The following is a 16,038-nucleotide window of genomic DNA, read 5'->3' on the forward strand; positions in this document are numbered from 1 at the left end:
TCGCCATTTTGACCTTTTTAACGCCATTTTCATGAAGGCCAGCATATTTTTTTTTCGGATTCAGCATACTCGAAATAGGTTTAAAAAACTATGCCGGACCTAATAATAATTATTTGCCGTCAGAAGTATTTTTTTTTCTTTAAATCGGACAAAACTATAGGAGATTTTTCATTTTTAAAGAATTCACAGGTTTTTCCTTTATTGTCGACACAGAACAGATAAATCAGAAAAAATATGCTAGCTTTCATGAAAATGGCGTTAAATAGGTCAAAATGGCGATTCAAAATGGCGGATATCCATTTAACTAATTTATTTTATAATATTTTTCAAATTGGGACCCCACCCTACCCCACTGATCATAATGCTTATGACAGTTTGAGCCAAAATTCGTGCGGGAGCGAATCGCTTCCGCAGCTGCACCATTACGGAGATCCTAAGGGGATGTAGCCCTCTCCCACAAAAAAAAGGGGAGAGGGCTACATTATTGCAGCTACATTCTTCTTTGACTTTATGTGAACTCGCATATTAAGTAGTGTAATATTCATTACTTTATTAGATAAAGGGGGGTAGATTTTATTTGTATAACTCCAAGTTCAAGTCATTGTATTTCTTGGAATATTCCGTGAATCATGCCATGTTTGATTTGTTTATAGATTTACCATTGTGTTGGTCCCACATGTTTTTCTGTTATATGCTTATGTATTTTGATTATTATTTACCTGACAAGGCTATGTTCTTAAATTGTTCAAGATTTTATTGTCAATGAATATAAGAATTTACTTACAGGAGTTTCAGTGATGTTATTGAGTAATACACACCGTATTTATTATGACATGACATCTACTGTCAGTGCATGTAGGCCGCCATTGTATGACATCATCAAATAGTTCACTTGGCGCAATAATTTGGATTTGTTATAATGTAAAGGTAGTACAAGTAGATTCCTATTAAATTAAAGTTAAATTATAGTTTTTATAACTTGAACTATTTAAAAGATACCTGAAGATTTGATCTCTCTGTTTATGATTGTTGTCATTTAGCACTATTTATTTTGCTCAAGAATATTACCTAATCACTGATGTCTACTATAGTTACACCATAAGAGATAGTTCTTTGTTAAGAATTGTTTAATTCTTGATTTATTAAGTAAGTAATGCATTCATTTCATTGTGTATAGAGAATATATAGCTAATAGGATTATTTGGTAATATATGATTGTTTTTAATTGTTAGAATTATAATAATTTATGCCTGTCAAGATTGTCAGGGAAATGAAGCATTTTGATTGGTTAGTTTCTAGATGCAAAAGCTATATGAGAGCCAACTTCTCAGTTTTGTCAGATAGCTCCACTGAGCACTTGACTATTTGTTATCTTATTAGGTATGATGAATTCTGAAAACCAAGATCATAATTTTTATAAAGACAAGTTCTAATTATTATTCAGCATAAAGATTGTTTTCATGACTTGGCAACCCAGAATCCTGACATTTTGTAAATTCCTGACACTCAGATTCCTGACACCCAGATTTCCTGACAACATATTTCCTGACACCCAGAATCCTGACATTTTGTAAATTCCTGACAATATAATTCCTGACAAGTGAAATACTGACAATCTCTTATAATGTAAATTATTATTACTCTCCACATTTTTACTCCTGGTACAGCACTCTTTGTTATGAGAGTTATTCCCCTTTAAATCCCATTATGGCTATTAGATACCTAGAACTTTTTACTTAGCTATCTCCCACCACTCATGAGACCCTAACAAAATGTTGTGTGTATGTTGATAAAGGGACCAACACAGTTTTGTGCATCAAATGTTGACTTGTTTATTTATGCTTGCGATGAAAGTTAATAAACAGTTATAAAGAACATATGGAGTTCCTGTGTGAAACATCTACAATGGAAATAAGGATATTTTAAGGCCAGCCTGTTACAGTATTTTAGATATATATGATAAATAGAATAATACATTTACTAAAATCCATATATGTCATATCAGCCCTCGGGCCCCATATAAACCCTCGGGCTAATATGACATTATGTATATGGATACATTATGGATTTTAGTATGTAATATTCTCTATGTATTGCATGATTGGAAAGCAGAAGTTTCTTATTCTTATTAATGTCCAGGAAAAAGGTAATGACCTTAGCCTGACTTCGACTTTAATATAAAACGGTAACATCTAATTTAACTGTTCTTAATGTTTTTCCCATTAAAATTATGAATGAACCTTGCACTAAAATGTTTTTTTAAACCCGATCACTAGATTTTGACATAAAGTGCATGGGTTAATCCTTATTTTCCTGTTTTGTATTTTTTCTTTTTTTTTCTTATTTAGCAGGATCGAAGGTTAATTACTTTTTGAAAATATTATCTATCATGTACTAGCGCATCCTCCAATACTTACTGATAAGTGGTCGTCCACATTCATCACAAAAGTTCCCTAATTTTAACTTGTTGCAATTTGGACACGTTTTCTGGACTGCTACTTTCAGGCTTTTCCCACATGAATTACAGAATTTGCCCTCCATCACCTCTTTCTTGCAGTTTGGACATGTAATCCGCCTTAATGTGACAACTTCTTCACCACATTTTGAACAGAAGTTAGAACCCGCTGGCAAAAGGCTTTCGCAATGTTTGCATTTGTCATAACGATCTGATTTAATAAAAAAAAAAACAAAGGTAAATGTATTAAAAGGCATTTGAATAATAAAACAATCACAAATGAGACAAACTGAATATAAAATTAACAAAAAAATTCACAAAAATTATTTTCCAGGGAAAATTAGGTTATTTGTTTCAATTTTGCAAAATATTTCTGTTAGATAATATCATTCAAGAATAGCCGCATTTTAACTTATGAAAGCTTTAAGGTGTATACATACTTGACACACTACTGAATGAAGGCAAATCTGGATTGTTGTGGCCTAGATCTGTTAAAAATAAGTTTACATGAATTTCATCATTTTTCCTTGTATCACAGCTTAACGCCCCGAACACAGTCCACAAGGACGATGAATCAGCGCTTTACAACACAAAACCAAACCCATTTGACAACATAAAATGTATACTAGTACATAACATTTATCAAAATAAAAATTATTTTTACGAATATTTAAACCCCAGCCACATTTCCAAAAACGATCAACAACCGACGGTTTTTAAGGCTAAATAGAATCCTTCAGGCGACAGTTGGCCATTGTTTTGCCCGACTTTGACCTCTTTTATCGTTGGCCGACCAATTTTGTGTCGGGTCATGTTATTGTAATTTTTCTGTGTCTGTGGCCGATTCCTTCTATTGAAGCGGTCGTCAAATAGTCTGTCGACCAACTTTCGATGATCGTCCAACCGTCGGCGGACAGTTTTTATAGTCGGTCGTCGGTCGGTAGACAATTAGGATCTGGTTTTTCGCAAATGTAGGCTGACGGTGAAAATCAAACTGCGGTTAAGCGAACGATGAAAAAACAACTGTTGGCAGACTTATTTTTGATAGTTGTCGATGTTCTTGGAAATTAATGTGTCTGCTCCGCGTCGCTCGATACTACTTTCTGGCTATGGTCATTTTTTTTCAGAAAGAAAAGTGTTGTCGCCCGACCATTGTCCATTATTGTGACCTAAGCATATGTATATATTAACACGATGGCCGACCGTTATCATATCTAGAAAATGGCTCTTCACATTTTAAATTATAAGGTGCTGAATATTATACATCAAGCTCAAAAATTCCATATTTGTACCATGTTCTTAAAACATTGTTGTTTTAAGGCAAGAATACTTATTAAATTAGGTACATTTGTTTAGTCTACAGTGTACAATTGGGCAATCCACTTGGTCTCTCCACGAACCTGGGATAATATCGTAGTTTTAATTCTCATGGTCCGCTTCATGAATAATGATGATACCTGGATATCTCAGTCTCAGAAGAGGCTATTTTCTCACCTATATCCTTCACAGGTTTGGTGTTCTGTTCTAAAGTCCCCAGAAGACATCTGAAGCTATTAGCTAGAATCCTCTTTTTCTACCACTCTCTTTCCTCTTGATTGTAAATACTCTTCTCTGTAGACATGTGTCTTCTGCTTTATGGTTTTATGCGGCAGTTTCAAAAAGCAAATGCATTTTTCTTATATTTAAAGAAAGGTATTTCCTAGAAGTCATTAGGATAAATGTCAGAGGACAAGCTGAGCTAGTTCTAGGACATTCTCTTCCAGGCTGCTGAACAACTCCAAATATAAGAGCATCTGACATGTATTCTTTTTCACCATGCTCGATCCATAAAAATATGCAACACGCATCTTTCACAGCAAGAAGTGAAATTGAAAAGAAACTTTTGTAAAGTACAAGCTGTCAGTTTGAGGTGGCTTCTTGAATGAATCTAGGGCCCAACTAGACAGCTAAAGCTTTCTAGGCGTCAAGGGACACGGGTAAGTTAAACATATTATTCTTGTATGCTTATACAATTGCATGATACACTTCTGGAACATTGAACATTTAGACATTGAATACAAGCTAAACCACGATTTACACATTTTAGAATCATGGTCAGATAAATGGCTTCTAAAATTTAACCCATCTAAAACAAAGGTAGTCTTCTTTAACACAAAGGCCATTTCTATTATGCCAAAATTATTTGTTAAAGGAGATAGAGCTAGAATGCGTCCCAGTCCATAGACACTTGGGTTTATTATTGTCACAGAATCTCAGCTGGTCTGCATATATTGACGGTATTGTAAATAATGCTTATTAAAAACTTGGGCTTTTGAAAAAACTTAAGTTTAAATTGAGTAGAAAAAACCTTTCAAAATTGTACACTACATTTATTAGACCAATTCTCGAATACGCTTCTGTTGTATGGGATGGGTGCTCTGAACAAGATTCTGAAAAGCTGGAAAAAATACAACTAGCTGCGGCTAGAATTGTCACCGGACTTCCTATTTTTGCATCTACTGAAACACTTTATTTAGAAACTGGTTGGGAAACTTTAAAATTTAGGCGTTATGTTGCAAAAATGTCTACTATGTTCAAAATACATAAAGGGACTGTCCCTGAATATTTAAATAATATTGTACCAAACAAGCATGAAAATGTATCAAAATACAATACCCGCAATAAAGAACAGTTCATTATTCCAAGATGTAGATTAGAACTATTCAAAAAGCCATTTGTGCCAGACGCCGTGAAACAATGGAATTTATTGAAATTAGATACAAGAGAAGCCATCTCAATTAATTCCTTCCGTAAAAACTTAAGAGCTTGTACAAAAATCATCAATCCGCCAACATATTTTTTCTTTTGGTAAACGCTACACAAACATACTTCATACTAAACTAAGACACAACTGTTTACTTAATTATGATCTATATAAACGCAATATTATCAACAGTCCTCTTTGTTCCTGTGGAAAGTATGAAGATGTTTATCATTAATTTTTTGCTTGTACAAAGTATGCAAATGCTTGAAGAATTGGTTACAATAGACACTGACCTACTATTATGGGGTGATAGAGATTTGCCTGTATCAATTAATATTAATATTTTTGCTGCTGTCCACAGATTTATTACTGAAACATGTAGATTTTAAATTGATTTGTAATTTAATTGCATCACTTGAAAATATTATAATTATTATATTTTAATGTATTATTTGCATGACATATTGTTATATTTATGGAGAGGAACTAGTAAGTTGCAAGAACTTGTTTCCAATCCATTTGACTCGTTCAATAAAATATGTTCAAAACAAAACACTTCTGGAACTATTTTTAGATACTGGACACTCAAAAACGAGATACATACGAAAGTGACGAATAACCATTTCAAGTGGTAAGCTGCCTCAGTGCCACTGCCAATCTCAATACAGTGAAAGAGATTACCTAAAATTAGTGATTTCAATTTCAATCCCTGTGATTACTAGTATACTCTGCAAGACTTCTTCAAGAAGGATGTGGAGATAACGAACAATATTCAATCTCCAAGTCCATAAAACAAGACAAAAAGGGGCAGAGCAAACGCGGACCTCTGAAACATCAGAGGTGGCCAGGTGCCATGGAGAAGTGAGCATCCCCTGCTGATCGGTCACACCCGTCGTGTGCTCCTTGTCATGATAGGAAATAACGGGAAAATCGTCATCAATTCAGTATATAAATAATGAACTAACAATTGGTATGAAAAACGTCAGTCAGCATTTGACTCAATGATAAATTGTATTTGCTGACAAGGTCATTGTATCGACCATAGAACTTACCAAATTATAACTTTAAACGATACTGTTGTTATTCTTGTTTCATCAACTTGCTTGTCAATAATTTACCTCGTTTAAGAAATTGTTCATACGTACAGCATGCTCTTGCGTAACAAATCAACTGAGATATATATACTCCGTATGCAGGTGATGAAGGTATATTGCTGCATAATTAAGGGAAGTTGACTATATAAAAGTTACAGTCATCAAGTTTATCATATAGCTTGGTTGTTAGATTACCATTAACGTCCTTTCCAAGTAAAACATCCAAGTATGAAACAGATGTGTCAGAATCTGTGGTATCTTTTATCTCAAGCTCATTAGGATACATCGTATAGGCGTAGGAATGGAAATTACCATTGTTAATTGACAATACGTCGTCGATATATCTAATTGTCGAGTTGAAGGCTATAGCAAGTGTTCTTCTTTTCACGCATTATATTTTGCACAAATTCTGCTTCATATGAATATAAAAATAGGTCTGCTAATAACGTAGCGCAAATTGTACCCATGGGATTTCCAATAGATTGTTAGAATACCTGGTCTCCAAAAACTACATAGATATTGTCAATCAGAAAATCAAGCATCTTTTTGATGTTAATTTCAGAGTACTTGTGTGTGCAATCAGAATGTGTTTTAACAAAATAATTTTGTAAATGACCAATGACCAGGTAAGTAAATTTAAGAGTTCAAATGGCTCTTGATTTTGCTGGATCCTATACTCTCAAATGACCGTCAAGAAGTGGCCGAACCGTTGTCATCTCTCCTCTGTTAACGAAAGTCGCACACAAAAAAGTGCGGCTATATTAGTCCTTCTTTGATTGGGTTGTACGTGGTCTATCTGCTGCTTTTCCACTTCTTTGATAGCAATTATATATGAACAAAAGTAGCATTGCAGACACCACATTATCAACAAAGACATAAAATCTCTCACTGCTCAATGGCACTGATTGCCGAGTACACGTAAAAACTTTATTCTAACCTGCCCGTGTCTCAGAGCAAACGCTGCAAAGCAGTGGAAATCATCTGACCAAGATATGTGTAGTTTTGAAAGGCCACCTCAAAGTCCCGATTTTTAATTCCCCCCCCCCCCCCCCCCCCCCCCCCCCCCCAAAAAAAATATGGAGAGACGGGAGTTTCAGTCGAAGTTATAAAATACCATAATCTGAAGAATCTGAAAAAAGCTTTGTTTAAAAAAAGGGGGCCGTATTCAGTCGCCAGGTGTCAAAATCTGATTCGTAGTATGCCAAACATAATTACGGCAGTTTATTAGGCCAGAGATGATTATGCAACGTTCAAATAATAGCGCGTCACTTTGTTAGATCAAGCATGCAAAAGTTTCACACGTTGATCGCCACAGTTCGCATACCTTGGGTGTTTGATTTCAATGAAGTTAATATAACTTTGCATATGAAAAAAGAACCCAGCAATGCACTAATATTAATGACCAATTGAAAGATTGTATTGAATTCAATTGTATTGAAAGATCGTTTACGAGGACAGCATTGTTATAGGCAACAACACGTAGTCAGTCAAAGCCATTGTTGGCTTCTCTGGTTACATGCAAAGTAGCATGCTTTTCATTGATTCACATAAACAATCGATAAGAAATATTGTGATCAACATTCAAAACTTTAACACACTCCACACGCACGTTACTGGAATGATATTTCTTTAATTGAGAACTTACTTGCAGATAACTTGATTTTGGTACATAAGATTAGATATTTTAGTTTGTCATTTTTTTTCTTTTGTTGCATCTTTTAACATTCAAATACTTCAAATTTACATTAAATAAATGAATGTTGAGTAAGAAAATTGGGAAGTGGCTCCTTTTGATAGGTGGATACTTTTTATGGAGGGTACCCGGTTAGTGTTTATTTTAGTAAATTAAAAGTACATAAATATTACCAGTATGTATCGTCCCCGGAAGAAAAATCAATGGTTGTGCATTTGTAGTATGAAGGATAGATGGGTCTCTGGATCTCTCTATTAAACAGATAAACAGACAATGTAAAAAAAGTCCATAGATTTCTTACACACATTCCAACATTTTTAACATTCTTCGCCACATTATATTTTATTTTTAGGAAATCGTTTTTCGTTTGTCGTTTGTTGTATGTTAATATTTGAACATTTTCATCTTCTTCTCTGCAACCGCTCAATCAATGCAAACCAAATAAAGCATATATGGGTGAAGGGGGAACAAAAATGTTAATCTCACTGTCCCTGCACCCCCTGGGGCCTAAGGGTGGGACCACAACCACTACATTTATGCAATTTAAAAAAAAATCTTTTCTCAAGGACATCAAGCAGTCAAACTGTTGGCATGATTGTAATCAGCTTTGAGTCCTTTGCCAAAATTGTGTTATTCATAGCCCCGGGGTAAGGGTTCTAGTACTATAGCAAGGCTACATACTAGTAGATCAAAAAGTGAAAATGCATTATATTTCTGCATTTTTTTCCTCTGCATCTAAATATAAAGCAAACATTTAATGTGGGGATAAGATGATGTCTCTTCCCAAATTGTAAATTTCATGGCCGATAGGTCAGGTCTGTGTTAGGACGGGACTCTTATAATTATAAAGTGAAAATGCATTTATTCTTTGAAAATTTTCTCTTCTCCAGGGTATTAAAGAGAGTAACTACATACAAAGTTATCATGACAGTGGTGCTCTTTCAGACCTTTGAATTTCAATACCCATTGTCAGGGGTTTTCGTGTTAGGGCGGGCCTTTATTGATTAAATACTGAAAATCCTTTAATATTCAAAGAAAATTCTTTTCTCCTGGTGACTTTACAAACCAACTACATACATAGTTATGATGAGCAAGGGTGCCTTTTCCGAAATTGTGAATTTCATGGCCCCAAGGAACAGGGGTTTTTGTATTAGGGCTATGTGAATTATAGAAGTAAATAAGCATTTTTTTTTAAGTCCTTTTATCTGCTCCTGGGTATTAAGCAAATGATCTTGCTTCGGTATACAGTTTAGATGAGCAAGGGTCCTTCTTCCATAATTGTGAATTTCAAAGTCCCTGGGTTCATATAACCGCTGAGGGGGATTCTTTTGATGATTTGATAAAAAATTCATTAATGCTTTGAGATCTGCTTTGATATAAAATATAAAACATATATTTTGAGCAAAAATACCTTTTCCAAAATTGAGAAATATGTGACGCAAGAGTCAAGAGTTTTTTGAGGTGGGTGCACTATTGATAATTGTTTATTACTATTGATTGGCTGAAATGAATTATTTTGTTTCCCTTCTCGTTCTATGGGTATCAACTGAGAAAACTAAGTATGCTTAGTGTAGGCCTATAGTTAAGTTGAAAAATGGTGCCTCCTTCAAAATTGAATGCAATGTTTTCTGGAATAAAAGACGACCCAATTTGAATTGTTGGAAAGTTGTTGCATGATGCTCGGATGACCTTATATAGGCCTATGGTCCTCTTGTTATATACATTTAGTGTGAATGATGGATATCATGCCAAAAGTTATTTATGAATAGGTCAATAATTTTTAGATTTATGGCTGATCAATCAAATAGTCTAAGTTTCAGAGAAATATGTCGATCAAATATCGTATGCATTTTTTCAAATGAACAATTTATTTCAATAATAACAATAATATATCCGACTTTGGCGAGACCATGGCACTTTGGTGTGACCATCGCAAACTGGGGTCTATTATAGATATTGCAGGTTTTATTCTAAAACGTAACCTTACCTTCTTTCTCAATCGATGGCTTATATGAGCCTTCCTTATCTCCTTTCTCATTGGTTAAATGTTCGTCGGATTTTTGCTCTTAAAGTAGAGAAATATAAATTTATTGCTATATTCTATTTTAGTATAGTACTTTATTTCAACATATATTCCAAAGTGCGATGGGACTCTAAAGTCCGAAGTCACCCTGAGGTCCGATGGTCTGGACCAAATCCCGAGGGATTGAAACGCCAGAATGAGATGATGTGGAAAAAATAACGTTTAAGTACTTTTACGGTAAAATGCCCTGTAAAGGTAAGGGTCCTTTTAATTTAGATAAATGCAAATAAATATAAGTTGCAAAGACTAGCCTTGATCTTTTGCACAGATACGAGATTTACCATAATCAGTCAAAGAATGTAACATCAATTTTACCTAAATATCTTACTTAGGTGCTGGACTAACCCATTTCAGTCGAATTATATATGTGCGAGGTTTAACATTACAGATCACAGAGGGTTCAAAGAAGCACAGTATCAGTCCAGTTATGTTTAAGGGCTAACCCTAACCAGGACAAATCCTAACATCTCTGGCAGGTGCAAGCAATAAGCAAAATCAGTAAAATTGTATGCGGGGACGAATGCTAAAATGTTGGCTTATAAATGCAGGACAACGGTGTCAATGGTTAACGTCAGATTATTCTGACTTCATAAATGATGGTTGTCTCTATGCACCATTGGACCTTGGCGTATCAGACCTTCACACTATAGCGCATTTGAGTTGACGCATTCATCTCATTGGAGTCCCGTCACTGGATTTCTGTGTCCACGAAGACAGCGATCCATCAGGGATTGCCGCAGACCATTCAACTTTGGCGAGACCATCGCACTTGTACATGACCATCGCAATCTGAAATCCAACATATGATAAATATTGAAGTTTTTATTCTTAAGGGTAATCCTACCTTCTTTCTCAAGCGATGGCTTAAATGAGTCTTCTTTATCTCCTTCCTCATTGGTTTCTTGTTTGCCGGATTTTTGCTCTTAAAGTAGAGAAGTATAAACTCATTGCTTTATTCTATTTAAGTATAGTAAATTATTTCAATATGACTGATTCACAAGCACTTGTCTCGGGAATAAATTTTAACCGATAGTATTACAATAACACAAGGTTTCTAACTCCAAATTACACGGAGTATCCTCTTCCCTATAATCGCGCTCATTTATACTTTCAGAGAAAAGGCAGTAGCAAACTATTTGTACCCATGTCATCTACGCTAATTTATCTACACAACCATATATGGCTTGCTTGTTTTTGTTTTCTTTAATCTCCGTAAACAGCGTCAAAACTTTACTCGCCGAGTAGAAAAGTCGAACCATAAAACGGTATGTGCTAATCTCGGGCAAAGAGAAAAATTAAAGAATGCGTGGGTTTAAAAATTCAATTCCAGATTTTAAATATTGCATTGAATGAATAAAATTTCATAATGTCTTATTTTCCATAAAAACACTATGATGTTTTTCCGATGTAATTTTAGAAACAGATTTTTAGCAAGTCAAATTCGATATCTAATTCTTTGCCCGAGACTAGAACATACCATTCTATGGTTGAGTTTCACTTTCCACTCAGCGAGCAGAGTTTTGAAGCTGATTACGGCGATAAAAGAAAATAAAGAAAAACATGTCAGATATGTCTGTGTATATAATTTATCATAGAAGACATAGGTATAAACAGTTTACCCGTGCGTTTCCTCTGAAAGAGTAAATGAGCGCGATTCTAAGGGCGGGGGGTACTCAGTGTAAATCGGAGTTAGATCCCCTGTGTTATTGTTATACTATGGGTCAAAAATTTATTACAGAAACAAGTGCCTGTGGAAGGATTCCAAAGTCCGATGGTTACACTTGAGCCCGATGGTCTGTCCCTACCTTCTTTCTCAATCGATGGCTTAAATGAGTCTTCTTTATCTCCTTCCTCATTGGTTTCTTGTTTGCAGGATTTTTGCTCTTAAAGTAGAGAAGTATAAACTCGTTGCTTTATTCTATTTAAGTATGGTTAATTATTTCGATATGAAGGATTCCAAAGTCCGAAAGTTACACATCAGTCCGATGGTCTGCCCCAAACCTTAATGGTTTGGAACGCCAAATTCCGATGTTGCGAGAAAATTAATGTTTATTACGTCATAAGTATTACTGCGCAAAAATCCCGCACCATGTAAAGGTCCTTTTGTTTTAAATAAATGCAAATAAATATAAGCTGCAGAGACTAACTACTATCTTTTGCACAAATACGAGATTTACCCTAATCAGTCAAATAATGTATATCAACTTTTCTAAAATATCTTAGAAGAGTGCTGGACTAACTCAAATCATCCGAAAGATGTGCGAGAACGAACCCTACATATCTCAAATGGACTCAAAGTAGCACATTATCAGTCCAGCAGTGTTCATGGACTACATGTAACCCTTACCACGTAAAATCCTAACATCTGTAGGTGCAAACTTTTAAAAAAAGCAGTAAAATCCTATGCGTGAACAAATATTAATGCTTAAAGTCATATGCAACGTCATTTGAACTTTATCGGGTTCTTCCCTGGAGTTGAATAGTTCCACTAAATGAAGGACCTGTGTGCAATTCATTTAATGTCTATATATAGCTTTGTACACCTCTTCTAAAACAAATTTTGATGAAAAAAAATCGGGAATTTATGTTTTGTAATTTTTATACCTTTTTTCTTTGAATAATGAAAAAGGTTTCATAATTTGATATCTTATCAAAACCCCTGGTAACACATGCTGATTTTTTGTCTATGAACATGGTATGGTATTATAAGTTTGAAAATAGAATATCTTGAAAAGTTATCAGTAGGTAAGGTATACCTTGCGTATGCCCTTAAATGATGACTTTTGAATGTAGGACAACGGCGTCAAGGATTGGCGTCGGATTACTGTGACGGCATAAACCTTGATTGTTTCTTCGCATAATTGGACCTTTGCGTATCAGGTCGTCACACTTAAGGTAGATCGCGGGTTTGCTGACGTCACAATAGGACTTGACGTAAAAAGCTTACCGCGTTCAGATAAGCAAGCAAAATATCTTCAGTATGCAGTAAGTGAAATAAAATGTAAAGCTTGCTTAGTGTATTTAAATATTTTTTGTATGTAATTGAAAATAAATGCTGTTTTGAACAAGGCGGTGTTGTTTTTAACGCTGCTATCTTCTGTGTGTACGTACCTTTCTAAAATACCATTACCTAGTTGTTGCTACAATACAAAAACAGATCCACCACCGGCATGCCTGACCTGCAGTTTAGTATTTTTGTTCACTTTTATAAATGTATACAATGTAGGCCGTAAAGCTATTTTAATTCAGTTGCACTATTTCCGCTTTAAAAGCTGGTACATTTTATCAATAAATGAAAATGATACACAAACATATATGTTTGAAAATGTTCTTATATATCCGGTAGGCCTAACATGTTTTGTCCCCTTTCATCTACTTACATTTGTTATAATTTTTCCGTACTCCTGCCCTTGAGTTTAATGAAAAAAATCCACATGGCATTGAAATTGTGCCACGCTGTTGGTAAGCAATGGCAATGATTATACTGAAAAAAATGAATTCACGGATTGCATGTTTTATTTTGAGTGAATTGTTGATTAAATCATTTTTTTTTTGTAATTCAGACATACGAAAATAATGACGTCGCACCAACGTTATATAACGTCGTGAAGAAAATATCATACTTCTGATCGAAAATTGTAAAATTTTAAAAGTTTTTTTGCAAGAAATTGAGCGAGAACACATATTAATTTTTTTAATAGATCGATTCTAAATTAACTTCACATTCATTGTATCGAGTAATATAAAATTCGTCTGCTTCGTTTTTATGTTATGACCATGGTTTTGAAATGCGTATACCGGCTGAAAAGGCGCATTTTACTATATATTTCATTGAAAAGGCGTCACCTGTTCTCATCAACTTTAGCGCATTTGAATTACGATTACAATTTAACCACTCAGACAAATCTCAAAAAAATTTCAGAAGGAAAAATTTAAAACGAGAGGTGTTGCCTGACAAATTTTAAGCCTATGTTTTCAGGCAAAGAGTAAACCCGCAATCTACCTTAATCGCACCGCATCTCATTGGAATCGAGCCAACGGACTTTGACGTCCGTGAAGACAGTGAGCCATTGGGGTAAGGCGCAGACCATTAGACACTGGCATGACCATTGCAAATTGGAGTCTTACATATTTATTTCAGTTTTATTACAAAAGGCAATGTTACCTTCTTTCTCAATCGATGGATTATGTGAGTCCTTCTCAACTCCTTCCTCGTTGGTTTCCTTTTCGTCGGATTTTTGCTCTTAAAGTAGAGAATTATAGACTTATTGCAATATTTTACTTAGTTTTAGTATATTATTTCAAAATGATGGATTCCAAAGTGCGATGGTCATGCTTTAGTCCGATGCTCTGTGCCAAATCCTAATGGTTTGAAACGCCAAAGTCCGAAAGTCAGGAAAAAACGTTATTGATGTCATTTGTACTATTGCACAAAAATACCGTGCCATGTCAAGGCCCTTTTGTTTTAAATAAATGCAAAAAAAAGTTGCAAAGGCTAACTTTCAACTTTTGGACAGATACGTTATTAACCCTATTCAGTCAAAAAATGTACATCTGATTCAACTTTTTCCAAAATATCTTGGATGGGCGCTGGACCTACCCAAATCATCCGAATAATGTTGCGAGGACTAATTCTAAATATCTTAGATGGGCTCAAAGTAACACAGTATCCACCCAATAGTGTTCAAGGGCTAACCTTAACCAGGACAAATCCGAACATCTCTGGTAGGTACAAGCAATAAGCAAAATCAGTAAAATTCTGGGGACGAATGCTAAAATGTTGGCTTTTGAATGCACGACAACGGCGTCAAGGGTCGACGTTGTAATATTTTGGCGTCATAAACGTTGATTGTTTTTACGCACCATTAGACCTTGCAATTGGTGTATCAGACCATCACACTTAAGCGCATCATGGCTCAGCAGAATTGAGCCAACGGACTTTGACGTCCGAGAAGACAGCGAGTCATCGGGTTTGGTAGTAATCCGAGATTCCACTGACTTTTACCCCTGCTTTTTATATTTTGTGACATGTGCAGGAGAGAGTCAAGGCGAAGGCCGTATTAAAACGTGGGAATTCAGTCACATCAACTGTAGTCGCAACTCTGCCTACCTTTTACATATTTATTTCGCGGATCTAACTCCCGAGACGCGAGAAAACAGTAAAATCCTTCTTCTACATTAAATCGTCGCTTAAGGGATGCTTTTGCCATTCAAACGGCCCTATCACCGACAAATGGAGCTTCGCTTGCATTAGGGAGCCTCCTCGTCATTCGAATTCTTTGCGCATTACGACAGCAGACAAATACACCAGCTGGTGTTGCTAAATTCCCACTTTTCAATATGGCCTCTACTCTAACTCTCCCCTGCACATGCCACAATACAAAAACCAGCGGTAAGAGTCAAAGTAATCTCCGATTAGGTTAAGCGCAGACCATCGGACATTGGCGTGACCATAGCAAATTGTAGTCTTACATAAATACTAGTATTGTAGTTTTTATTCAAGCAAGATTATGTACCTTCTTTCTCAATAGTTGGATTGTGTGAGCCTTTCTCGTCTTCATCCTCATTGGTTTCCTTTTCGCCGGATTTCTGCTCTTTAAGTAGAGAATTATAGACTTATTGCTCTATTTTACTTAAGTATAGTACATTATTTCAACATACAAGTATACACACACCCTCACGCTGACACACATACGTAAACCAACAAAGAACAATTTTCATATTCTAGCCCTAACCGTTTAGAAGCTATGGCCAAAGTAAAAAAAAATTTGAAAATAGGTCAAACTCCAAGGTCAAGGTCAAAGGTCTTGCTATCAGATAAAAGGTCTTCTAAGAAGGATTACAAAAATGAAGTATGAGATCACTAGCCCTAAGCGTTCAAAAATTCTGGCCAAGGTTAATTTTTTTTCATAAGAACACAAATCTCCTAGGTCAAGGTCAGGATAATTGGTATCCAATGAAAGCCCTTGC

At 35.3% G+C, this 16,038-nt stretch overlaps 1 protein-coding gene across 1 annotated transcript; it reads right to left on the bottom strand.

Annotated features, from left to right (window-relative positions):
- Window positions 1-1,336: 1,336 nt before the first annotated feature.
- LOC134243687 (17S U2 SnRNP complex component HTATSF1-like) lies at window positions 1,337-15,662 on the bottom strand (the record flags this gene model as incomplete). Its single annotated transcript, XM_062725919.1, has 8 exons — window positions 1,337-1,392; window positions 2,418-2,666; window positions 2,896-2,943; window positions 9,973-10,050; window positions 10,913-10,990; window positions 11,874-11,951; window positions 14,234-14,311; window positions 15,585-15,662. Coding segments are annotated over 8 exons (743 nt in total), but the record flags the coding sequence as incomplete, so codon positions are not given.
- Window positions 15,663-16,038: the final 376 nt, after the last annotated feature.

The sequence above is a fragment of the Saccostrea cucullata genome, unplaced genomic scaffold, assembly GCF_032062105.1.
Source record: "Saccostrea cucullata isolate Sc308-1 unplaced genomic scaffold, CSIRO_AGI_Scuc_v1 ctg2437, whole genome shotgun sequence".
Lineage (NCBI taxonomy): Eukaryota > Metazoa > Mollusca > Bivalvia > Ostreida > Ostreidae > Saccostrea > Saccostrea cuccullata.